This window comes from Meriones unguiculatus, chromosome 19 (assembly GCF_030254825.1).
Source record: "Meriones unguiculatus strain TT.TT164.6M chromosome 19, Bangor_MerUng_6.1, whole genome shotgun sequence".
Taxonomy (NCBI): domain Eukaryota; kingdom Metazoa; phylum Chordata; class Mammalia; order Rodentia; family Muridae; genus Meriones; species Meriones unguiculatus.
This window is the reverse complement of record NC_083366.1, coordinates 60,001,730-60,028,610: the sequence shown is the minus strand read 5'-3', so window position 1 is coordinate 60,028,610 and position 26,881 is coordinate 60,001,730. Positions and strand designations below refer to the sequence as shown.

General features: G+C 47.7%; 1 protein-coding gene across 4 annotated transcripts in view; it reads right to left on the bottom strand.

The window, feature by feature from the left end:
• Positions 1–449: 449 nt before the first annotated feature.
• The window catches only part of Jarid2 (jumonji and AT-rich interaction domain containing 2), a 196,580-nt gene continuing 170,148 nt past the window's right edge, over positions 450–26,881 (bottom strand). For all 4 annotated transcript variants that reach the window (XM_060372398.1, XM_060372397.1, XM_060372400.1 and 1 more), the window contains 12 exons: positions 20,333–21,356; positions 17,445–17,947; positions 15,050–15,142; positions 12,302–12,420; positions 12,142–12,212; positions 11,353–11,467; positions 8,666–8,771; positions 8,109–8,291; positions 7,543–7,673; positions 6,424–6,607; positions 5,353–5,460; positions 450–2,315 (listed from right to left, as the gene is read on the bottom strand). In XM_060372398.1, the coding sequence (XP_060228381.1) occupies positions 2,163–2,315; positions 5,353–5,460; positions 6,424–6,607; positions 7,543–7,673; positions 8,109–8,291; positions 8,666–8,771; positions 11,353–11,467; positions 12,142–12,212; positions 12,302–12,420; positions 15,050–15,142; positions 17,445–17,947; positions 20,333–21,356 (2,790 nt within the window). In that variant the 3' untranslated portion in view covers positions 450–2,162. The remainder of the gene's footprint in view (positions 2,316–5,352; positions 5,461–6,423; positions 6,608–7,542; positions 7,674–8,108; positions 8,292–8,665; positions 8,772–11,352; positions 11,468–12,141; positions 12,213–12,301; positions 12,421–15,049; positions 15,143–17,444; positions 17,948–20,332; positions 21,357–26,881) is intronic.

Sequence of the window (26,881 nt, the reverse complement as noted above, 5' to 3'; positions counted from 1 at the left end):
GCTTGACAAGTGGGTACGGCTGAGGTGGTCAAGAGTTCTTAGAGGTGTGGAGGGCTGCTGAGTGATAATAGGACCTTGGGCCAGGCTGTGTGGGCTCCGTAATAGGAGGGAAAAGAAACTTATCATATAAGCAATAGTGGTCAAACTGGAAAAACTTAATTTTATACCCATCAGCTGAACTACCATCAGGCTAAAACTGCTGTCAACAACCTGGGCCTCAGCAGAAATTAAACTTGAGGCAAAATAATTCAGCTTGCTCTCCCGTAGGGAAGGTGCCCAGGGCATGAGCGCCTAACCCCACTAGACCCAGAGCAGAGTGTGGCTGAGCATTAACATGGAAATGCCTCAGTAGCTCCACTGCCTTGCCAAAGAGAGGACTTAGAGCCTCTGCCCCACTGACCAAAGAAAGCCCATACCCTTCCCTCACTTTCCAAAAGACAGACAAAATGTCCAAAAAACTTGTTTTTATTATTAAACCTTGTAGTACAAACCTGAAAAGTAAACAAAGAACTGGCAATAGACCACACGGAGCCCTCCCTGAGGGAGAGGTGCAGAGCAGCGCTAATAAATTAAATGCCAAACTGTAGGCCAGAGGCGAAAGTCTACTGTCAAAGAGAGGGAAAAGTACACAGCAAGGCCGTAAAAACTGGACAACCACATTGGAAAACACTCGACTGTTATGTAATCGTTAAACATTCCAAAACAGTTCAGTCTTCTGCAACAACAACCACCAAAGTGGATCCTAGGACGTTCCTGGCAGTCACCACTGGCAAGCTCAGTGCAATATGGGTAGCTACGGACTGATCCAATTATGAAACAAAGAACAGCTTGTGAAAACAGTTTCCCTTTTTTATTCCACACATACTGTACAGACAACCGGAGAAGGGCAACAGCTACTCCATTACCATGTTTTGTTGTTTTGAGTGATGTAAGCAGCACTTATAAATGTTACAAGAAAAACCCTGTAAGCATCCAATCCAGCCGATGAAGAAACTGAAATGTAAGGCTTTTCTTCATCTTTCTTACCCCTCCCCTCCCCCACCAAGAAAAGGCTCAAGTATTTAAAACAATTTACAGGAGTATGTACAAAAGGGATGGGATTCTTTTTTTTTTCTTTTTTTCTTTTTTGTTAAAACATGAAGAGAAAAAATAGACAAGATGAGCACAGATGTATTTTCACATTCAAAAAGAACCGCAGACTTAGTGGCTCTAAGTGTGTTTGAAACAAAGATTAATGCTGATGTGTGAGTGAACAAGCAGAGAGACGGAGGTGGAATGTCAGGAGATTGCACGTGGACGACAGGGAAGCACTTACAGTCAACTACTGTTTCCTGTTTTCCTCAAGGATGCTATTGAAGGGTTTTTTTGTTTTTTTTTTTTTTTTTTTTTTTTCCCATAAAGTAGCCAACAGCACCAAAAAAATAACAGAATGGATTTCCTAGTGAAATCAGGCACAGGTCTCCCTCAGTGACCCTCCAAGGCAGGCAGTCTTTGTCTTCCTCCTCTCTTCCTCGAACGGATGCATAGTGATGTGCTGGTATGAGAACCTAGTCACGCAAACCTCACATTTGCCTTCAGCTGCCATAACCGCCCAGCCAAACAAACGGGGCTCTCCGGTTCCAGAAGTTACAAACTCCCCTTGCACATGACAGAAGAAAAGACAGCCAAAGTAAAGCCATTTCAAGTTTCTTTTTTCTGTATATATGTGTGTGTGTGTGTCTTCTATCACTTTTCCAATCTAGAAAAATCTGCTCATGTGACGGATGGTTTTAAAATTTGTTCTCCAAACTTCACCCTTTTCAAAAACGGGTTAAAAAGCCTTTATTCCCCAACAGTTACCAAACAAAAAAAAAAAAAAAAAACCAAAACAAAAACAAAAAAACAGGCTTTTGTCAGCCATGGGGCGATACAAATTAATACAGCCCCCTCAAGGGTTTTTTAGACAGTGAGTGTACGGCAGCTTCCAAACCTGACTGCAGTATCTAGATTATCTACGTACAAAAACTTGAACAGTTTAATGCTAAAACAAAATCAGTTCTCTAAAACCAGAAGAAATTCTTCTTTAGAGCTAGTGCAAAGACAGCTTGTATCCTACAGCAAGTACTCCAAACTAGAATATAGTAATTACAAAAAATATATAAGTGACCATGGGTTCGACATCTTCATGAGGGTGGCAGCCTAGATGGCGGCACGTCCACGGTCGCTCTCTTGCGGGGGCCTCTTTTTGGTGTGGGTTTGTTGAGACAGTTCTCAATGCTGCCATGTTTGCCAGACACTTTGCCACATATCTGGTTGACCAAACTGATGATCTGCTCCTGCCAGGAGGACAGGGAACAAAGTTAGTATAGCAGAGGGGTCCCGGGCACCAAGCCGTACCTTACAAGGCAATATCCAGTGTGTGTCACTGGATATTAGCAGGCTTTAGAAATACCTTTAGGATTCAGAGCGGCAGAGGACTTGTGGACAGGACAGGCTGATGCCTAAGGAAGTCTCTGGGGCAGGAGAGACTGCTCAGCTGCTGAGTGTTTTACACTCTTTCCTCTTATTGGGCTCCCAGCACCCACTACTGCTCACACCTGCATTTTAACACCAGCTCCAGGGGACCTGTAAAGGAGAAACAGCTGCCTCCCAGCTCGGAGGCAGGCCATCTCCTGGCCCTGCTTCGGATAGTTGGGGCTAGAGTAGAAGCTGCTGCTGTAGTTATCTCTTAGCAGGTCAATGTGAGAAGAAAAATCTAGAAATTAAGAACAGCATCCAGACAAATTAAACCAACATGACTAAGGGGAATGGCTGCCCGGCCTACTGCTGAGACCATTTCGGCCTGCTGTGACCCACACTGAGGTGCTTCACAGGCACCAGCTTGAAGCCAAAATTCTCCACCATGTGGCATTAGCAAGTCCATTACTCCCCTCCTTCTTAGAGGGGAAAGGGAACAGCCATGTTCCTGTACTTCACCCAAAATATATCCATAGCTGGGTGTGATGGCCCACATTTGAAATCACAGCTCTCCAGAGGTTGGAGCAGGAGAACACATGTGGGACCAGCCTGGGACACATTGGAAGAATGAATGACTCAAGAGAGCATAGGCAGGAAGCCAGATACCTGGCAAGATGTCTGGACACTATGAGTAAAGAATGGAAGCAGCCCGGGACAGTAAGACTCCTGAGGATCACACACTTCATCTCTGTCTCTGGAAAGCCCTAGAAGGCCGTGAAAAACCTAACATCTGCTGATCTAACAGTGTCCTGCCTCCTGAAGACTGGCTTCTTCGTAGCCAAGCTTGGAAAGACAGTAAAAAACTTTGCCTTGGGCAGCCAGGTTCTTAAGTGTCCTGAAAGCCCAGCTCTTCCTGTGAGCATCACAGTGTACAGGACAAAAAAAAAAAAAGTACTGGGGTATGAGAGAAACAGGTGTAGGATCCCTAGTACATCTGTCATTGGCCTGGTCATTAGTGACTCAGCTATGGGTTGCCAAGTGTGTTTTTCCATATGCCCTAGCTGACTTCCTGACTAGATATCCGACCACGAGTTGTGCTGGTGTTCTTTCAGGACTGTGGTCACAGTAAAATGTTGACCTACAACACCGGGTAGCTTCCCACTCCACTGCTCAGCTGCTTGCAGCACTTTCAGAGAAGTGCCTTCAGGCTGCCCTAATCTTGTGCGCAGAGGCACCTTCCCTGGCCCTGCCTGCTGCTGCCAACTCTGTGCCCTATGGGGGCTTTGGAAGTACAGGATGCCAGACAGTAATTCTACTCATTGCTGGGATTTTAAGCCCATTATGACATTTACTGTTTATGTGAAGTAGGGACCACAGAAGTTTTGTTGTGCCACTGAACAGAACAGGCGCAAATAGACCTACTTCTGCTTTCCAACCTTATAACTCAGACATGAGTCTGACCTACACTTGACCCAGCAAGCCTGGGGTAAGTATGTACTGTAATGGCTTGAATGCACCTAACTGTCCACCTGTTCAAGCTTCAGGGAGCACAGCCAAGGAGGGAAGATTCTGTTGCCAGCATTAGGAATAGAAGGCAGATCCTGGGACCACATGGGTGATGTGCTGCACAGCCAGCCATAGAGCTGGGGAACACACAGTGAGTGACAATGATGTTGTCCAAGAGATGGTTCTTGAATAAGGGCACCAGGATACCAGATGTGCAGCACCAGGCAGACCGGGATCAGCACTTGCTGGCACAGGACTGCAAACGGAGCCAAGGAGACAGGTGTGCTGCAGCCTGTAAAATTGGGGATGGCTGCTTGAGATGTTCCCTTTTCCAAAGCAGGGTTATAAGGAGTGCAGAGACCAAAAGCAGGCACAGAGCAGGCTGAAGACGGCATCTGAATAGTACTAGAGGTGGGCAAGGCAATCAAGTGCACACGCAGCCTCAACTACAGATAGATGCCAAAAGGCCAACTGGGCTGCTAAATTGTGCTCCGTTAGTGAAACGATCTGTTTGGACTGGCTTCATTCAGAACAGCGGTTCTCAACCTGTGGGTCAAACCCCTCTGGAGATCAAGCAACCCTTTACAGGGGTCTCATATTAGCTGTCTTGCTTATCAAATATTAATATATTACCATTCATGACAGTAGCAAAATTACAGTTATGAAGTAACAATGAAAATAATTTTTATGGTTAGAGGTCACCACAACGTGGTATATTAAAGGGTTGCAGCATCAGGAAGGTTGAGGTGAGATGAATGTGATGTGTAGAGCTGGATACAGAATCCAAGAGTGAGGGAAAAAGTGAAGCCGAAGAGACAGTGTGGATCCCACAGGGACACGATTCCCAGCACATGGGCGGCACAGGGCCGTATTCCAGGGTGTCAGGGGGTTGGGCTCTCAATCTAAAGCATTCAACTATGCACACAGGACATGGACCAATGGTGAGGGAGGGGCAGCCATGGGCAGTGACAGGTGTCTACATCACGCAAGGGGCATGACCACCCCCCTCCCAGCACTGACTCAGGCTCTGGAGCCACAAGAAAACGCTCTGTCCAGAGCCTGAGTAGTCTGAAGGCAGGGAGCTTCCCGGGATGTGTTATCAAGACAGGTGGCGGGGGAACAGCTCTGGAGGGCCATCTTGGGTCAGGCACCTCCTGTGCAAGAAGCAAGCATGCTAAATGGATAGGCACAGAATCTGGCAGTGGCCTGTGAACAGGAAGAACTTGGAAAGAGGTTGGGAAGGCAAGAACAGGCTGTAGATTGAGCACTGAGGAGCTGGGGACAGGGGGCAGACACACTGACTGCAGCTCAAGCTGTCACATCTCCAGTCTAGAGATGAGTAGCTGGCATCTACAGGAGTAACAGTGGCCGCCCTCAGCCTCCACCCTGCACAGCATGGTCAGAACTCACCTCATCATAGCGGTACATCAGTTTCAGCCCACGGCAAGACTTCTGTTTCTCCACATGGCGCAGCGCACATTCCAGGCAGAACACGACATTCTCGTTCTCCTGTACCACCTGTAGGGAAAGGGCTCAGGTTGAATTCAAGGAGGCCTATCAACACACATCTGCCCAAGCCAGGGGTCAGTGACTAACAATACAAACCGATGAGAAACCCTGCAACAGGGTCTTCAACTAGGGGAGGAAGGGAATGGAGGGAAAGAGGCAAAAAAGCAGCAGATTGTCTTAGCTTTCAAACCCTCACCAGATCGGTTCTGCAGGCTCCTGGAGCACCTCATCATAGAGATGGGACAAAATATACTGACACTGGCTTAGAAGGCTTAGGGGAGTTTGACAAAAATACGTTGGTAAGGCTCCTAATCTTCAGTACCCCAGAGGACCTGCACGCTGCTGTATACCAAGCAAGTGTCCTGCTACCTGAGGTCACGGAAAGACACTGATCCTTGAGGGCTACAAGGGCCTGTGTAGTCTTATCCTTTGTGTAGGCCCCTCAAGTCCTGTCACCTGTATCTCAAAAACAAAAACAACCCACAACAACAATAAAAAACAATGGTCTCCAACTTGAGTGGACACTTTGACAGGCCTTTAAATCTGGAGTTTTTTTCTCAGGAGCCTCCATGCAAACAAAAAGAAATAACAGGTTGCCCCTTTCAAAGACTCCAAGGGCTAATCACAAACTCACTAGCTGTCATGGGCAACGCATGCTGTTAACATTAATAAAACCCCACCAAGGCACTGCCAGCTGACAGAATTTAGAATCAGAGGAAATATATCTCTGGGAATTTATGAGGGTATTTCCCAAAAGGTTTAAGTGAATGTGGGTGCTGCCATCAATGGTGCAGAGCCCTAGGCAGAACAAAAAGCAAGGGGGTCCAACATCAGCTACAACTGCCCACGGTGGCCAGCTGACTCGGGCCCTGCTACCAGAATGTGAGGAGGCAAGAAGCTGTAAAAGCCTTGAGCGGGCTTGGTATTGGGGTCCACAGTGGGTCTACTCTAGGCTCGCTTACATATACTTACCATAGAGAGGTAGCACAAATGCTGGCAGATCTGGCACCTCCTCTCTGACGTTTCTAGCTGCAGCCATTTTCGAGGCTTTTTCTTCCCATCCGCCACCGTACTGTTGCCATCATGGCTGCCATAGCGTGCTGAAGAGTGAAGGCCAGCCTCAAACAACTGCCTGCGCTGCCGCAGCTCTGTATCCCTGTGCAGGTAAATAGCAGGCACCATGAAAAGGCTGCATGCATGCCTGTAAGGAATACCTGCTCCCTTTCCATGTCATTACCCTTCTGGAATAAGCATACCCTCCAATACAGCACAGCCAGCCATGGGGTTACAAACCCGGCATGCCTTCCTAAGGCCCCAGCCAGAGATTATGCTCTTCAGTCAAAAGGGCAGATAAGCCATGGGGTAACAGGACTTTGCCTAAGGTTACAGATGTTCTTTCTCCAAGCTAAGGATACATTTTACCTATTTGTTGTCCCTACCCTTGAAGACACTTTCTAGGTGGTGAACATCTCTGTTTCCCACCAACATTATCAGGAACCCTTTCCCTGGAGAGTGAGAAGCCTCAGGAGGCGGCAAGTGAGGTAAGAGGTCGACACAGGGAACCACGCACAGTGCTCAGTGACTGCCTGGCCTGCTTGAAGCTGAGAAGCACTGTCAAAATGTGTGGGACACAAGTGGACCAACTCAAGGGGACCAATCAGTTTCACAGAGTTAGATGCTGCTGCTGCTGCTGCTGCCCAAATTCTCTATGGTATGTGTGTAAGAGAGTATGTTACAGTATCTCTCTTACCGTATCTGTAAGAGCCAAGGGTTGGAAAAGGTGGGTCCCTCTCTATAGTACCAACCAGCCCTAGAGCCTAGAGCAAAGTATTAGTGTAAAAAAGGGAGGTTCAGCACTGACCCCAAAGAGGAATGAGCTTGAGATCATATGCTTCTGTTCATATAGGCTCACCAAGACCTTCCCACTATACAGGAAGACAAGAGAGGAAATAGCCAAAAAAGAAAAAAAGTGGTGGTGGTGGGGGGCCCTGTGCAGTCAAGAGAACAGCCGCCTGTGCCTGCTTGTTCAGTCAAGCCCTGCTGCCAGCTCTGTGGCTTCACCTGAAGTCCTGGGTCCTGGGTCTACAGTACCTGAGCTCGTCCAAAAGGGCTGAGATGGTACTGAGGGTGGGACCATTTTCCTTTTTTGCTTCGGCTTGTGCAATCTGGTAGAGCAACTTCTCCATGGAGAATGGCTTAGCTATATGGCGGCGCTTCATCTCCTAAAAAGAGGAGTCACCTTTACAAAGGGTCTATTTCCATCATTAAGGAGTAGTCAAGGTTCACAGTGGCAGTCAGGCTGTGTGAATTTCTGAAGTGCCCCCTGGACTTGCACTAATAGCTGTGCAGCCACTTTGCTTACATGCAGACCAGCACCAGAGCCCAGCACCTCACTGCCAGCGTGAGGCAGCACCGCAGCTCAGAATGGGCAGAGGTGCTCATATACTCTGGCCCAGTGTTTGTTTATGTCTGAGTGGTCTCTCCACAACTGTAGGAAGGCCAGTAATGGCAGTCAAAAGCCTTCATGATACAGACCTCAAAACCTTCTTTCCTATAAAACCTTCCTGGTAACTGAGGATCTCCACCCGGACCAGTACTGTGAAAGGACCTCAGAGGCTCACGGTGAATCCGAATGTACACACAGCTGACCTGCTTACCTTGGCAGTCTCGAAGCCCATACTTGTCCACTGGGTGGTAGCAAAGTGCACGGTTTCTGAGACGTTGTAGCCACAGCATACTTTGGACACAAAGGACCCCGGAAAGCAGACAACAAACTGCCCACTCTGCTGCACAGTCCTGTGGACCTTGATCCCCTCCTTGCACAGCACCTCTGGGGAGATCTGGGGAGATAATGCCAACTGAGACACACGGCCCTCCTTGCCCTGCAGGCAACCCTTCTGCCGCAGGCCACCAGCCAGGTTATTGTGTGGAAGTCCAGCCGACAGGAAACCGGACGGAGGGCTGTTCAGTGAACCAGCTTATGATTCTCCTTCAGAAAACATCAAAGAAGAACAATCACAGAAGCAGGTCGATATGAGCCTAATGGTGACTGCAAGGCAGAGGCCATTGGAAGCACAGGACTCCTTCCTTCTTAGGTCCACAACCCTTTTGGAGCACTTCCCAGCCCCAGCCAGTATTGTCGGGAGGTAACAGAATAATAAATATCTGTTTCCGGGAGACTCAGGGCTGTTTTGTAGGTAGAGGACAGACCTACCATGACATTGCTCTCCAGCATCTGCAGCCCCGGAGTGCCATTGGCCTGCAGTAGGGTGTGGACCACACCCTCCAGCTTGTTCTCCTCCTCAGCAGGAATGCAATACCTAGGGTTTTGGAAACATAGGAGACATTTGGTGAGAGCGCTGTGGGGCAGCTGGGCTGAAGGGCTGGCCCAGTGCCCTGCTCTGTCACTGTTGGCTACTTCTGCCCAGTACAAGCCAAACCACAGGCACAACCTTATACATATGGTTCACTTTCTATGCAGATCTGCCCCCCAGGCTGAGCCAAAAGCCTTCACAACAAAGCCCGATAGGGAAACCCTCTCTAAATGAGAAGCAGACACAACTGCACACTCCCTTAGACTAGTTCTCGAGCTAGTACTGATACTGTTCATGACAGAAGAACATGCATACCTAGGTACCTGGGGCACTCCACCAAGACAACCAAGGAGGCCCTAGAGCTACTTACTGGCCAGAAAGGGACTTGGAAAGGGGCCAAGACCAGTGCATACACACAGCCCATTTGTCGCAAACAGAGCTACACTGCTGGGAAACTGGGGATGTCCACAGAGACCTGGGGAACTCACTCTCTCTACTGTGTCAGGACACAGTCTGAGGGATTACAGAAGGATAGAGGCCTCCATGGGAACATAGAGTGACCAGGAGGAAAGCTGTGGTTCTGGGACAACAGACTATAGCCTATAGAGACAGGGGAGGGCGGATCAGTGGGAGTAAAGGCTGGAAAAGTAGGTGACATAGTCAAGAGGAGAATCTAGAGACCCCGAACATTTTCCCAGCACTCTCTCAATACCTCAAGGAGCCTGCCACCAAGCACATGCCAATTATACCACATGACCCCCTGGATCACGTTATGAACAAAGTCTGGCAAAGGGAAGCCTATTGAGGACTTACAGGAAGCCTGTTGCCAGGGCCAATGTCCATCACAGTAGGCTGGGGTCTTGAAAGAACCTGAGACTGCAGAAGTCGTCCGAGCCCCAAGCTGTCAGGCCTCACTGGTAACTGTCCCTCCTCCCTCAGCTCCACATAGACACAGTTCTATAAGCTTGGCCAAACAGCAACCCCAGCACTCATACAATGTCTTTGTGGCAAATCTTGGTCTCAATCGCCAAGGGAAGATACCAGCCACATTTTTCTTAAGTGTTTATATCATTTCAAAGTCAGCACATCCCATTACTGACTCATGATTTAAAAAGTGAGGAAACACCACACACCATAAAGTTCTCTGCTTTCTTCTATGCCATTATGAGGCATAATGAGCTCAGACTTCACAGAAATCACAGAATATCAAGTTTCACCACCTTCAACTACACATTCAAGCTATAAAAAACAATCTGCATGGGCCACTGCGCACCCACTAGATAGTTTTACATCAACTTGACATAAGCTAAAATCATCTTAGAGGAAGAAACCTCAAGAAAATGTCTCTGTATGATCCAGTTGTATGTAGGCAAGCCTGTAAAACATTTTCTTAATTAGCGATTGACGCGGGAGGGCCCAGCCTCCAGCCAGTTTTAGGTCAGGTCACTCCTGGGCTGGTGGTCAGGGTTCTAGACAAAAGCAAGCCATGGGGAGCAAGCCAGTAAATAGCAAACCTCCATCCATGGACCCTGCCTCCAGGTTTCCTGCCCTGCTTGAGCTCCTGTCCTGACTTCCTTTGATGATGAACTGTGACCTGGAAGCATAAGTCAAATAAATGCTTTCCTCCCTGATTTGCCCTTGGTCATGGTGTTTCATCATAGCAATGGGGACAGTACCACAGGTCAGTGCCACAGGTCAGTGGTGGCCACAGGAACACCTGCACTGGGCAGAATCACCGCTTTCCAAGGAAGCAAACCAGTCCACAAGAGTGTGGCACATTCCACAGCTGCCGTCTGCCCCTGCCTCATGAGCAATGTGATCTGTTTCCACATATGTCAACACACCAACAGCCTCACCTCAACAGGTCACATAGGACACAACAGACCCCTTCTTGCTCATCAGGGCCTGAAAAAACTGTACCCCACAGCAGCAGACTGCTGCCCACATAGGCTGCTGAGTAGCCATCAGTTGAAGATTCTGTTTACTTAGTAAAGAATAGTTCATCAACCCCTTAGGGCCACAACAGTTAGTAGAGATGAGTGTGAGAGGAGCAGGCTGTGAGACTATGAGATGAGCATTATACGCCATGCAGTCAATTCCCATGTGCTGCTATCAACACAGAAACCAGAGAGCTCAGCCATGAACAGAGCACAGAGGATCCACAAAGAGAATACGCTGTGCCATGCAGGTGTACATCATGGAGAAACAGTTCTGAAAATGGGTAGACTAGCTCTGGAGCTCTTGCAAAAGGCCACTCAGGTGAGGTTGCCCAGACCAATCTCCCCATCATACTTTATGAATACTGCTATAAATCAACTGTGGGAATTCCATAACATATAACTGGGGGATTCCCAGCAGGGAAACAGACTAAGCAACAATTCATAAGAGAACACCACAACAGGCCACGCATGGGAACTACTTCTGCCACCTGCAACCCCTGTCGCACAGGTAGAAAGCCCGGACCCTGGCTAGGCTGGAAAGGCAAGTACCTTTCCCCTGCACGTGTAGGTCCTTTTTTATTGCACTGAAAAGCACCACTTTCCGGGCTCCTAGAGCTGCTGCGCCTGCGGCTGGGATGGGTACTCACCAAATGCAGTCAGCACCAGTGTGTAAGTAGTCAATGTATGGAAGGTGATTTTGGTCTCGAGACCAGCATGAGGTAGAAAAGACCATGCCAATATTTAGCCAGGGAATAGTCACTCCTAAAACGTAAGGAAAGAGTAGTCATTTTCGAGCAACGCTGCTTCAGAGTAATAGCCATTAAAAGTGTCCTCCAAGAAGGCTGTGGAGTTGGGGGTAGGATTCTGCCTCTCCAAAACGAAACACAGAAAAAGTTGTCTGTTCTCCCCACTTGCTACACAGAGATAAATTTACAATTCTTGCATTGTGGCTGGGTAGCTTGCAAACCCTCCAAGCTAAGAATGAATGTGCAAAGTCAGGGCTGAGGAGGCCTGGCTTTAGTGCCTCTGTCTCCAGTGAACAAGGTGGGAAACAGGGCTCCTGGCTTGGGCAGAAAGGACTCTCTCAGGACTCAGGCTTCCCTTTCAAGGCTCAAGGAATTTACAGCAAGAAGAACCTCCATGGGATTTTTGCCTAAGTCGGAAGCAGCTTTTATTTCTTACCCATTTATTGTGGCTGCTCATAAAAACAGCCTCTAGGAGTTAGAACTCAGTTTTTAAAAGGCTTTTCTAATACTCTGAGTTAATAAACTAGGTTCCCCAAGACTTTTGCCATGCCAGAAGGAGCCCACATTTTTTTCAGACTTCTGCCCTCTGTACGTATGGCTCCAGGCCTCTCTAACAGTCTTAGAAGAACCACCCTGGCTTCGCTCTCACTATGAAAGCTGGTACAGGAGGGTGCTTATGGTCATGCTTACCGGGCACAGCACCAAGGTGACGCAGGATGGACCCTGTGTTATTGGGGAGGACGGTGAGGTTCCATCCATGCCTGCAGAGGGAAAGATGGGGACTGTCACAGACTGGTGAGGAAGAGCACCATCGAGGTCCCAAAATATAGATAAGAGAATGGACTATTACCTTGAAAAGGGTTCTGATTTTCCCACCGGGAACCCGCTGCCATGGGTATTAGTGTCCACCTTTCCACAGTGAACTGCCACATGACAGTCCTTCTCTTCCACTAACCGCCAGTACTCTTGCTGTTGAGAAGAGGAAATAGTCAGTGTCTACGTGGTACTAAACACCAAGACATGGTTGTAACACTAGGCACAGCACAAGTTGTCTGTCAGGAATTGCCAGTAAGCAATCCCTTAAAACCCTAAGGGAAAGGTATAACTGTCATCTCTGGGGACACATCCTCAAGACCACAGAGGTCTGTAGTGTCTCTGGATACACTATAAGGCCTGGGATGACAGTGATGTCAAGCACTATGTCAAGGGAAGCCATCCACATGTAATGTGGGCGTGACTTATGCACACCAACCTTTCAACGATGGCAATCTTGACACATTGGCTAAAGCATGAGGATCCTACTCAACATAACCTGTCCCCAAAGAGTTTGTACAGGAGACCCCTGGGTTAGAAAGCAGGACAGAGGCTGCCAAGCTGGGGAAGAGCTTAGAAGTCTTTAAGGGGCACAGAGCACTATGCTGATGATTATACAATAATGTAAACAGACCTGATCTCAGAAATGTACACTTACACACCCATCACACAGTTTTGGACCTGGGTTTGGGTTCCTAAAACCTAAGTGAAACTGAACACAGTAGTATCCATCTGTGATGCCAGCACATTGAGGGCAGTAGAGCAAGGAGAGAGGGGAGACTCCTAGATGCTCACAAGCCACCTAGCCTGGCACAGGCAGCAGTGAATGAAGACCTCGCCTCAAACCAGGGAGAAGACGGACACACACATGCTGTGGGCAGCACAAACCTACACATAAACACGCACAAATATTAACAGTTAAAAGGATGAAAAGAAGCTGTTTATAGGAAAGAAATTAAAAAAAAATATCGAGAATAAGGGAAGAAAAATTTCCTCTGCCCCACTTGGAGAATAAGTATAGCACCGGCACAGCACACAGGACAACAGCTCCTTGTCACATCCCCAATCTACTGCGGTCAGCATCCTTTGGGAACTGGAAACCTGGTGTGGGGGTCAATGAGCTTGGTAAACTCAGTTTTCATCACTGAAAACCATGTGAAGGTGAAAGAACTTATTCCAAACTTGTCCTCTGTTCTCTCTCTCTCTCTCACACACACACACACACACACACACAGCCAAGCTACAATCTGAGCTGATCCCACTAGGGACAAGGAGTCCATTGAGAAGCACTGCAATCAAGTGGTGGTGCTACCCTTTGAGATGGTTCCTGCCCTGCCCTCAGTGGCACTCAAACTGCACTTTCAACCCACACATTTCAGAAGCACTTTCTCTTCCCTCCAAACCTAGGTGTGGGAGAAACTCAGCCAGTGAGCATACAGGATCAGCCTGAAACCAAGCTCACAGGAACAGAAGGGTACTGACTCCTTTCTAGAGGACCAAATGGCCAAAAACCAAGATTTCTGTGCCAACCCAGAAAGAACACCCCAACTCAGCTGCCACTAACCTCTAGCAGAGGGACAAGAACTCATTCCACACCAGCAACCACCACTGTCCCCCAGGAAAGAGAAAAAAGCCTGCTGGTCTTAAAGGACACGGAGTCCAAGGCACCAGCCACACTAAACTGAAATCTGAGTTTCAGCAAACCTTCACTCTTGCCTTTTTAAGTATTCAGATAATGGCTACAGCGAAATCTAGTCTTTCTGCTGAAACACATCCTAAATAGAAGCCTGTAGGATGAGCTCTAGACAGCAGTAATCGTGAGAGCTTCCTGGAGATGCCAAGATCACAGGAGGGATGATGACAAAGGCTGTCTCTCTAGCCTCACAGGCTGAGCCCTCTCATCTGACATGTCTGCGATAGTGTCATGAGGCGTCAGAAATCGAGGCGTCAGGAAGCAACTATGATGGCCACGTGGGTGTCAAACGAGTCCAATATAATGGCGAGCCTAGGCAGGGCTGAGCCTGAGGTTAACAGCGGATGTCAAGCCCTAGGTCACAGAGCAAGGCAGACTCCTTATGGAGGTCATGGTAAAGAATGTGATCACCAAACAATTATCCAAAGTCCCGAGTCCATTAAAAAGCTGGCTGGAACCTGTCACGTCAGAAGAAAGTACACCTGTCCAACATTCCCCTCTTTCTCAGCTACAACTGTGCTGAGGCAGGGATCGAAGCTGGCCTCTCTCCCTTCACAAACCAACCACTGCTAGGTTCCTATGTCAGCAGCTGTAGGGTCCCAGGGACTCTACTGGGCTCTGGCCAGGGAATGTAAACAAACAGGACCAGCTCCATCCTGCAGGGCCTCACATGTAACAGCTGCTAATTGGTCCAGGCACACAGGAGCCCACTGTCTTTCCAGCACTGCACTAACTCCAAGTAGAGAGCTGGCAGTGGCACAAAAATGGAGACCTGCCAATCCCATTACATGAACAACAGGAGAGGAGAAAAGCACACCATGACTTCAGGGGATTCCAAACATTCTCCTCCAGAACACACAGGGAGGGGGGAGGGGCAGTTCACTGAGGGCAAAACTTGCCAGCTGGACCAGTGATGGGAAGACACAACCCTCAGACTCCTCCAGCAGGGGTGAGGGAATTCCAAAAGGAAATGTCCGGCTGCCACAGCACAGACACACAAAAGACAACCTCTGTTTCTATGTCCTTTCATGCCTCAACCAGCCTGAGGGCTTCTCAGTGTCATAGGAGGCTGTATGGAGTTGACCAACTCACCTCGATCTCTGCTGGTGCGGGCTCCTTGCTGAAGCACATGTTCATGATGTTTCTTGCTGTTCGATAAAAAGTTGTTAGAGAAACAGATCTTCCCTGAAACAAAGAAAAGAGCAGAACAGTGTAGCTTTATATCAGGACATAAATCTGTCTCACAGGTTTCTGCCCAGTGGCTTCTCCATGGCGACAAGCCACACTGTCTTCTCAGTAGGTGACAGCATCCCCATAAGTTTGTGGGCCCAGCACACTGCCTGCGGAGTACTAGCTAGCAGTGAGCATCCAGACAGTGAGTTGGGCTTACAAGGCAGGGCTTTGGCAGGGGTTCTCAAGTTGAGAAAGTGACTTTCATACAATTTGAAACCTTTCCAAACTTTCTGTTCTCCTAAAGTCAAGGCCTAAGTACAAGGAAACCTAATGTGACACTAACTACCACAAGCACAGTAAGCAGGGGGGATGGACAACTGCTGCCCTCAGTTGGTGCCCCAGGGCACACAGAAGTCGTGGGCGCCTTGGCCAAGCATACCAGGTTTTTCCAATTAAATCTAAAAATACCTTTGACAAAGCAGATTTATAAAAACAGTAAGAAATATTTCCTTGAGTCTAATACACTCTCACAGTAGTAACTTTGAACAACTAGCAACAGACATGGAGAACACCTATCTCAGAAGGTATTAGTTTGAAATTACAGGTTAGTGAGTAGCTTTGAAAATGAGGATGGCCTCCTAGTCACTTACAATACACACCAAACAAGTCAATTCAGTCCCTGGGTTATTTCTCTGTTTTCAAAAGGCATTTCAGAAGCACATCTGATTGGGCTCTCAAACCCTATACCTGGGTGGATAAGTGGATAAAGAACCAAATGAAGCCAAGCGGTGCTGGTGCGCGCCTTTAATCCCAGCACTCAGGAGGCAGATCTATGTGAGTTGAGGCCAGCCTGGTCTACAGAGAGCCCCAGGCGCCAAGCATCTCAACTACAACAACAACAACAAAGAACCAGATGCAGAGCAAACCCTGAGTCTAGTAACAGACAACAGGAAAGTGAGAGTATCTGTGTATGAAAAGAACGACGTAATGAAGCCCAGAAATAAGCTCCAGGCCGGAAGCCTGTGTGGCAGCTGAGGTCTGCTTGTCAGGCCAATCCTCCAAAAGGCATTCACTGGGACCAAAGGCAAGCCACGCTGCTCTATGAGGCCCTATGGTTATAGCGGCAATCGCTCCAGAGAGACAGACCATGGCATGAAATGAAATAGACACAGGAACCTAGCAGACAGTAGCAAAGGTGAGGACTAGCCTCGCCAACGCAGCAGAAACCTATCTAGCCCAGCATGCCTCCTCCAACGGAAGGCCAAGCCAATCCCTATCCCAAGAATACTTCCCTCAAGGGATCCCAGATAGGAACCACAGGGGACATCAGTGGCTTCATCTAGGAGGGCAGCTTGCATTTAGCTGCTACAAGCTGGCCGTGGAGTACCTTTCACCATCCCCCGTCTCCCTTAAGCAGGCCAAGGGAGGGAAGCCCTGAGTCTTGGGAAGCAGCTGCCAAGAGACACTGCTAACTCTGCTCTTCTGCCAGAAGCAGGGTGGCTCAGGGGAGTCATGCTGGGACATCATCCGCAACTGCACTTTCCAGGCACTTTCCCACCTCCTTTCTGTGCTGCTGTTAACGGTGAGATTTGTGTTACAGATTTGTCGGGTTTGGCTCTCTACATCAAGATAACAGCACTGGGCTGAAATGAAGTCAGCAGCAGGCTTTTTGGAACACAAAATAAGGAGATAATGAGAGCGTTCTCAGAGCTCACAATCCCGGCCCACACAGCTCTCACACAAGCAGTGCTCAGAGGCCAGGCCAAGAACCCGAGGACGGGACAAACCTCATCTGCCTGTCTCTGGAAGACATGTAAACACAAGTACAAACAACACACATAATTGAAGAGAAGCCAGAAAGGCCCACGTGGGCAAACTACTCCTCTATCTCTTATGTTGCCAAGCTCCAAACCTGAGTCCTTGCCTACTTAACTGCTCAGACTCCCTAGGCAGGTCCAACTGTCTATCACTGCTGGATCAGACAGAGCTCTGTTGGAAGCATCAGCTACCCCAAGAATATGAATGTGTGTCCCCTCTAAAGGGTTTGCTAAAATCACTACTGTAACAACGCAAGAGGCAGGGACATCAAAGGTGCTGTCTCCATAGCTCCTACCAAGTAGCCAAATGGCAAAAAGGGAGCCCAGACTCCAGACCCAAGAGCCATTCTCTTCCCGTGAATTAATGTGTCCTCCATGATATTCAATCACAGCAGCTCAAAACAGTGTAAGACAGTATTCCAGCATTCACCCAGCACAACAGCCAGCCTTATTCCCAACTACCCTACAGGTTATAGGCAACCTGCGGAGCACCTTACCTTATAGATGCACTTGTGGAAGTCATTGAGGACACCTTTGTCCTCTTCTTCCTCTTTGACCACTTCCTTTTCCTGAGCGAACAATCGCCGCCGGCCTGTCTTAAGTGGGGCCCGGCCCACCTCCTTGAGCTTGCTACGAAAGCCATTCCTAGGTGTAACGCCATGGATGAGCCCATTTTTGGGCTCAAAGCGGGGCAGAGAGTGGAACTTGTGGTGGTCGTTCTCTGTGTGTCCCTCTAATGGCCCTTTGCGCTTCTCTAGGATCTCCTTCTCCATCAGCACCTCTTTCTCTAGCCGTCGGTGCTCCTCAGGGGACAAGGAGTCATAGGAGAGGAGGTACTGGCAGTAGGCCTCCTGTAGCTTGGCCAGCCGGTCCTGGGCAGTTTTGGGAATACGCAGCATGTCTGCTAGTTTGTTCCATTTTTTGAGGTCAGTCACTTGCTGCATGCCACCCATCTCATTTATCAGCCGGAAAAAGCAGGCCAGGTCGAGCTCACAGCCTCCTGGGCAGTGAGGGGAGAAATGGTTAAGAAGAGCATAAAGGAAATTGGTTTTTTTTGCTATGGCCTATTAGTCCTGAAAGCCAGGGGCTCCCACTAGGCTCCAGAGTCAGAGCAACAAGCAGCTAGCTTGGAGCTACATTGTTGAATATTGGGGTCACAGCTGGGTACTAGGAGACAAACTGAGGGATCATCACCTTAGGAAAGTGGGCAGGAAAGGCATCTGAGGAATTGATCCGAAGGAAGGAAAGAGGTAGCCATGCACACAAGGAGAGGATCACTGAAATGGTACCCAAGCTGCGGGCTCAGCATGGCCAAGGCACTGTTACACAGAGGGGCAAAGCTGTTGTGATGAGAGCAGCAGGACCTAGGTATGGCCAGTGCTCCCATAGCTTACAGCATCGCTGCTATGTCGGAAACCACTGCACATGGCAGTCAAAAGCCAAGTCTCTTCCCAACAGCCTAACTCATAAGGAGATTGAATCTCTCATCCAAGACCAAAACTACATTTGCTCAGGGTCACAGAACATTGTCTGAGACACAGAGACTCCTTATCTCAGAAACGAAGAGTTTAAATGTTTATCAAAACTCAAATATGGACTGGTCTGTGTAGCTCAGTGGTACAACGCTTGCCCAGCCTGTGCAAGACATGCAAACTAAAAACCAATAAAGCAACAAATCCATCTCAGATGTATTTAAATGCAGACCTCACCATTCTATCTACTTGAATGAAAAACAGAGAAGCAGTCTCATTGAAAAGAGGAATAACTAACAATACCACAACAACGGAACAAAATAAAATCCAAGAAATTCTTCAATCTTCAAAAGTAGGACTGTATTGACATCAAAATTAAAAGAACCATGGCTCCAGATGAAACAGTAACAGGAGGCAGGCTGGGCATGCACGTCCCCTAGGAAGGTGTCCTGTCCACCTGCCTAGAGACTGAGGCCCTGAAGACAGCAGCCTGTCTCAGGGAGATAAACATAAAGGATAATAAAGTGGCTTCTGGTGCTAGCTAAGCAATTAGGGCTATAGGGGAAAACAGAATTATACAGCATAAAGTTGTTGGATTATCATGGCAATGTTTCCTGCCATCTCACCTATCCCCCAACACAAAAGCACTGTGCACTGGCAGGAACCTGCCAATCCACAGGCCTCATCAAGGCAGCACTCTTGATTCATTGCCTCTGAGTTACCTGGGGGCTGGCGGTCAGGGTCAGGGTGAGGACATACCTCACCATGTCTCTGAAGCTCTATCCAAAGCCTCCTCTCATGCCAACATTGGCAGCAGATAACAGAACAAGGATTCAAGAGACCCTCAAAAGGCATGTTTAATGGCAGCCTCCTGGGGAGAGGAGTTAGGAAATCTCTACCTGCTGATCTTTGCTCTTGGCCTTGGGTGACTGCTGAGACAGTCCCTACTTGTCAACCACAGAGCGGGCACTGCTTCCCAAGAGCTGGAGCCTACAGTGAGGACAGCAGCTGACCACCTTAGGACTAGCCTCTCTTGCACAAATCACTTGGCTTTCCCTGGAAAAGCCTATCCTGGAGTGCCAGGAACAACAAGAGAGTCAAAAGTGGTGACAGCAGAAGGTCAAAGGAGCCATGCCTACTCCATACCCTGCAGGAAAGACAATCAGCCATGCCATGACATGTACTCATAGCAGTAGCTCTTGGGGCATGCTCTCCAGTCCTAGCCAGAACTAAATTAGCCCTTGAAAGAAATAGAATATAATATTGTCCCTTTATATCCAGAGAAGGTCCATTTTGCTCACCAAAGAATGGGGGGGGGGCCACAGGGAGAGCACCAGGGAGAAGAGATACAGACCAAAAAACCAACACAGAGAGGTGGACAGATAGGGACAAGAAAGATACAGAAACGACATGGAGCTTGTAAGCTGAGTTAAAAGATCACCCAAGTTAACATATTGAAATACAAATCCAATAAAACCCCACGATATTATGGTACTTTAAAGTAGTAAGTTAAAATAAGGTTCCCCAAGCAGGCCTTGTCACAACCTCACTGGTGTCCTTATAAGATACCCAGACAGACAAACAGGGAAAGACTCTGTGACACAAGGTGCAAGTAGCCCACTACACGCCACAGAGATAAGCTTCAGCAGAAACTAATCCTGCTGGCATGCAAAATTAGGAAGTAAGTAATTTGTGGTTGTCAAGCCAAGGCACCAGATTGTAGCAGCCTGAACTCCTCAGCCCTTCCCTGGCTCAACCCTAGCTGCTCTAGAACACAGTCCAGCAAGGGGAAACTCCCATCAATTGCAAACTTCTTAACACAAATGTCTAGCTCCAGGAGAAGAGAAATGTACTGAGGAATCCACCTGCCTCCATGCTAGGGTCATGGCAAAGTGGAAGAGCTCAATCCTTACCTATGAGGGGGAGTTCATCCATGGTGATGCCCTGAGATCTGAGGTGCTTCTTTATACAGGCTAGCCGCTGTACGTTGGGGCCCCAGCGCCGGCCCAGCTTATGGATGTGCTGGATCTGCGTGACAAAGCGCATCTCATCGTTGAGCTTGCACTCTGGCCGCCAGTCCGCAGGGGGGATCACGCGACACATCCCATACTTCTCCACCTGAGCGCGCACAGACTCGATGTACACCAGCGGGTCGTGGAACTCCCTGGCGGAGGGCCTGAGGACAGGGATCTCGTCCATCGCTGCCCACCCAGACCTGCCACCCCCCTTCTCCGGCTTGCCCTGCGGCTCATGCGGCTTGTGCGAGGACTCGGGTTGCGAGGTAGAACGATTTTCACAGGGGGTGCCCTCTGTCTTGCCATGTGCTTGTTTGCCCGGCGTGTTCTTGCCAGCTGTGGCCCGCTTCGGCCGATTCCTTTCCAAACTTCGCTCGGGCACTTCCTTCTTCACATGTCCATTCAGCAGAGATTTCTCCGCAGAAGCCTTTTTGCCAGGGGCTTCAGCAGCGCCTGCTGCCCCCTTCATCTTCTTGGGGGGTGACTGCAGCTTGTCCACCTGCTGTGCCTCTTCCAGTCTCCTCTTGGAATTACGAAGCCCCTCCCTCAGCTGCCGCCCCCCCACCTCCTTAGTGCATGACTTTGGGTTCAACCTGCTGCTGGACTTGATGCCACTGGCAGCAGGCCCGGTGGACTTGCACGCCCCCCCAAGGGATAGCACCTGTTTGCGGGTTTTTGCATTGCTACTTTCAGTTTTCCCTGAGATTGTGTGGTTGACAGCTGAACTGGGTTTGTGTTGGTTGGGTTTGGTTTCCTTAACCAGTTCTCTCTTGGCTTTGGTGTATGTGACAGTCCCCTTGGTCACTGTGGCAGTGTACTTCACAGTTTTGGATGGTGAAGGTCTGACTTCTCGGATCTTTTTGGCACTGGTTGTACCTGCACCCAGAGATGACATTCGAGTGACTCCATTTACCTTAGACACCTATGGAAGCAGCAGGAGCAGGAGGAGAGAAATAATTAGGACCGACGCTGAAACAGAGAGGAAAGGACTATTACAGCTCATGGTGACAGACATGGCTCAGAAGAGATGTGGGACCTAAGTTAAGCAAGGGAGGAAACCCATCAAGAATCAGTCAGCGACACTAGCAGGGGCCTCACAGCACACAGAGCATCTGACTAGCACGCCTTCACCACAATACTGTGTTGGCCTGCCTGGGGCTCTTCCTGGGTGGGTTTGCATATTAACTCTTCTTCGTGTGGCTCTTTCAGGAAATGTGGGACTCCATAATGAAGACCTCGCCATAGACCTATCAGTTATCTATCTCCAGTTTCTAAGAACAGCAAGATCCTATTTGTTTTGAGAAAAGTGTGTAATAGTGTTTTTTTAAAATATATATATATATATCCCTGTTACAAAAGTGGTTGTTTGCTGTCCTTTGTGTGCTCCACATAACAGTATGGCCAAAAGACAGAACAAAAAATCAACTATGCAATTTAAACAGCAAAAACAAAAACAAAAAAATAAACAAAAAACCTATACACTATAGAAGAAAAAGAGCAGCAGCACTCAAGCCTTAGCTCAGATTCACACAGCAAGCCTACAGGTATGGCTGCAAACTGTCAGCAGCTGCCGCCACCTCAGCCTCTCACCATCCGTGAGACTTAACCTGTATGGACAGTCTCACTCGATGCAGGATGAATACTTCAACTTCCTTTGTGAAGCCAAAATGTGCCTAGCCCCCTTCTGGGCTTATGGTTCCTATTTTCTCACCCCTTGCAAGCGCCCATTTGAGATTTTGTTAACTGGGTAAATAGAGGCAGCTGTCAAATACTGGCCATCCACCTGCCAGCCTAAAAAGCCAAGAGAAAATTCTGTGAAACAAAATGCTCACATAGAATGGAACAGCATGGCTCTGGCACACACACACCCTCCCCCCAGCCGCCACTGGCCTACTGATTGCCAAATAAGAACAAGGAGGTACCAGACTCATTGGTTCCAGGGTAGGCGACCAATCAGCACAGGTGTGAGTTTAGTGAGACACTTAAGTCTCATGGGTGTCACTTTTAAAATCAAGAAGCACAGGGTAAAGAACGGCTGCCACCACCTCCAAAAGTCTAAAACTCACACAATTACAGAAACCACACACCTGTTCCCTGAAGATCAGAGCCTGGCTTGATGGTGAGGAACAGTCATGAGGTACTTGTACAAGTAGCTACAAGTTCCATGAGGCTGGCTCATGATCAGCATGCCCTCACCACAGTAAGAGACCATGGTGACAAGCCTGAGCTATTTAACGAACAAGCTTTGAGTGAAAACAGCTAAACTGGTAGCCACCCAAACCAGCAATGAAAAGTAAAGGTTCATGGTTTATCCAAACAGATCACTGCCCCACCCCCAAGTCTCTAAGACTCCTCCAGATATAGAGGCCTGTGGTTTTTGGAATTCCAATCGGATCTTTTTAGATGCTATCTTTGAACCACACCATGAAAAATGGTTGAACCAGGTCTCAGTGAAATTTCAACACCCATGGGGTATGTGTGCTACACAGAAGCCAGTCAGATCTGTTTTCTATAAATGGGAAAAAAAATTATCTGTGGTCCAGTAAAAAACAAATTCTTGGTGTGACATGGATTACGAGTCAACATCCATACTTGGTCTCCAAAAGCTCTCACAAAAGCCCTCTAGGAGCCGGGCATAGTGGTGCACACCTATAATCCCAGCACTCATGTAATCAAGGAAGATCTATGTGAGTTTGAGGCCAGCCTAATAAACAAAGCAAGTCCAGGACAGCCAAGGCTACAGAGAAACCTCGTCTCAAAAACAAAACAAAACAAACAACAACAACAACAACAAAAGCCCTCTACGAGACACAAATGGGGGGAGGCATTAAAACTAAATGGTGGGATCTTTTTCTTACTGCATAGCCATGGCTAGCCTAGAAATCGCTGTGTAGACAAGGCTAGTCTCAAATGCTGAGATCCACCTGCCTCTGTGCCTCAGGATTGCTGAGATTAATGGTGAGTGCCACAGTACCCAGCAAGTATGGCTGACATGGCAGAGGTGACCTGGAACAAATTGGGAAACTGGCTATAAGTTTAGAAGAGAAGAAGGCAATGTGACACCAATGAATTAGATTAGATGCACATATACAAGGCTGGAAGATGGTTCTGTTGATATGTACTTGCCATGTAGCCATGAGACACTGAAGTTTAATTCTCCAGCATTCATGAAAATAGCTAATAGTAAAAGATACACTTTAATCCCTACTGTGGGGAGGCAGGGACAGGTATATCCCTGGGACTTGCTGGCCAGTCAGCATGAAGAAATCATGAGCCTAGACCGTGTGAAAGACCCCGATCTCAGAAAACAAATGTACAAAGCCAGGGATGAAATTACACACAAGGTTCTAGTAATGGGGAGGAAGATGTATGGAAGAAGTTCATCTGAACTAAAATGAATCTACTGAATAAACCCCCAAATGAAAACACTAAGAATATTAGTAAGTGGTAAATACTGATTTAATTTGTATTTCCAATATGAAGCACATTGGGAGATAAGAAGGAAGGCACAGATAGTAGGCGGGCAGGTCTCTGGAATGATGCTATATGCACAGGAGGTAGTAGAAGAATGCATCTACTGAGGTTCTCCACTTCCCCTGCATTGTTGGAAGCACGGCCTGTTCTGGTTCTAGGTCTAGCTCACCCTTACATAGCAAATCCAATATGGCTAGTCTCTTCCAAAAGGTAGAGATTTTTTTGTCAAAGGGCCAGCCCCAGGTATATGCTGGCATCAGGTCAAAGTTTCTTTAGCTTGGAAGGCCTGAAAATCCCTAGATTGATGTGAGCACTTTTGATGATTAAGGCATGTTCTACAGGCCATCACTACAGACCGGATGTGTAAGGGCACAAAAGGAATCCATATTCAGAAGACATGAATGGTGCAGTGTTCCTACAGGTTCTTTAGCCCAGCTTTCCCCCAAGTTTTTCAGACAGGGTATCATAAAAACAAGGTTCCTTATAGTACACAGCACAAGGAACTATGAAGGTGAAGACTCTTGGGACCAACCCTCTGGCTTCTAGGAGCACCTGGACCCCTTAAACAGTCAACATACTGCAATTGTGTTACTATCTTCAATGGTACAAGGAAAAACCACACTGTTGAGGGATGTTAGGAAAATGAAATACTATACTATTGCCAAGGTGTGTCTTCAACTGATTTGACCACTGGAAAATGACTCTACTCACTTGTTGTTTTAAGGTATATTCTTAAGTGTCCATTCAAATATACTGCTTTCGTGTCCAGAAAAGTCCAGGCATGTCTGTAACTCTGTAGCTTGCCCAAAAAGTTTTATGTGGGGTGGCTACAACACAGCTGGTGAGCTAAACCAGCAACCAGCCCATCCCCGGAAGCTTGCTAAAGATTATCCATAAAAGTTGACAACTTGATGGCTGCCTAGTACTGAAAAGGCTTGGAACCAACCCACTGTATGCAATAACACCTCCTTCACAGCATATACCCATTGTTCGGAAACCAGCGTTTAACCAGCACTATCACAACCATGGGGATGAAGAACTACAGCACCAATGATGTTCTACTAGCCTCAGATCATTACAGTACACTTGACATGGAGACAACAGACTACCTCATTTGTGTCACTAGCACATGGCAAGGGGAAACCAGGAGTCACAACTGTACATCCTAAGACAGTGTACATGCAAAAGAATGAGCCTTAATTTACTGGATGAAAAACACAGGACCCTCTGACATACAACATGAAAAGCAAAACCACCAACAGACATCTTTCTATGTCTTAGCTCTGGTGGGGAATCTAAGAACACAGCGCCATCCTCAACCCAGTTCTGCAAAAAACGTGGTGACTGCAACTTGTTATGGGGCCACAGTCACCCTCCTGTTACCTGCATCTCCAGAGACCACAGAGATAGCCAGACAGTATTTGTCTAATGGTTGTTTTGGTTTTCTTTCCTAAGCAGCTGAGGTGTTGTAAAGTTAGATCCAACTGGCCTAGCACATAGAGCATCCCAAAGGCAAATTCTTAAAAAAGTAAGTAAACAACCCAAGTATTCTTCCTTCTCTAGGTTTTCAATGACAGAAATCCCCCCCCCCCTTTTTTTTAGTGCTTAATTAAAGTCTGGTGAATACAAAGAACTTGTACTTACAAGGTAGAATAGAAAATGGATGACTGGGGCTAACTAACTGAAAATGTTTTTGTGGACCAAGATTAATAGAGTCCTCAGTTCACACAGGGCCATTAATATCAAACACTTTATTCTCCCACTAGAGGGAGCAAGTGAGCTTGACAAGGAATGCCGATGTTAAGTGGGGGTGATTGAAAAGAACAGAACTCCAGAGCTAGAGAAAGAGGAAGCAGGATCAAAGGTAAAGAAAGCCTGGGTTCTCATAGGACCATGGCTGTATTCACAACACAAGCAACACGCAAATAGGAAGCGACAAATGGTACACACAGGCTCTGGAGAACCATGGCAAAACCTCCTTAAAACACCCTGCAGGAGCACTCAGGGGTGTTGGTCTGAATGAAAACGGGCCCCACAGAATCATAGGGTATAGCATGATGAGGAAGTGTGGCCTTGTTGGAGGAAGTATGTCTCAGAGGTTGTGCTCTAAGGTTTCAGAAGCTCAAGCTAGGCCCAGTGACTGGCTCACTCTTCCTGTTGTTGCCTGCCAATCTCAATGTAGAACTCTCAATTACTTCTCCATCACGTAACTATGTTTCTGACAATGATGGAATAAGCAAACCTTTGAATTGTGTAAGCCAGCCCCAATTAAATGCTTTCCTTATAAGAGTTGCTGTGGTCACGTTGTCTATTCATAGCAAAAGAAACACTAAGACACTAGGATTTCATTTTGTAAAGTTTTCCTCTAAATTCATTTTCCATAATTTATACTCTGAATTCTTTGGCCTCTGTTAGGGGCCAGGTCATTTTACTTCTATACACTTTCACAAGAGGCCTCCTGTGACCAAGAATGCCGGCTCTCTTTCCAAGAGCATCTGGAGGCTGCCCATGAAGATCTGACAACTTCCTTCTCAGGGTTACAGCTTAACCTTAACATATTTGGTGTGGCCCAATAGGTCATATCCCAGGAGAGTCACCACATATAACTATGAATTTCATTGACTCTCTTGGCAAACTAGCATTTCAAAACCCTTTTGTGGAGCCAGGTAATGTCAGCACTCAGTACGCTGAGGCAGGAGGCTTGTCAAATGTTCAAGGCTATTTTCAACTATACAGTGAGACCCTACCTCAAAACAATAGAAAATAATCCTTCTCCTGATAACTGCAACACCACAACAGCTGGCATTTGTTACTGTGCTTAAAATGGAAGCCTTATTTCAGAACAACAGATGCCAGCATCTACCACACACTACCAGGTCCAGAGGTTTAAGAGATTGGAGTGGACTGCTAGCTACAGACCCTACATACCAAGAGAAACACAAAAGGAAAGTATGTATTCATGTATTTTAGGTC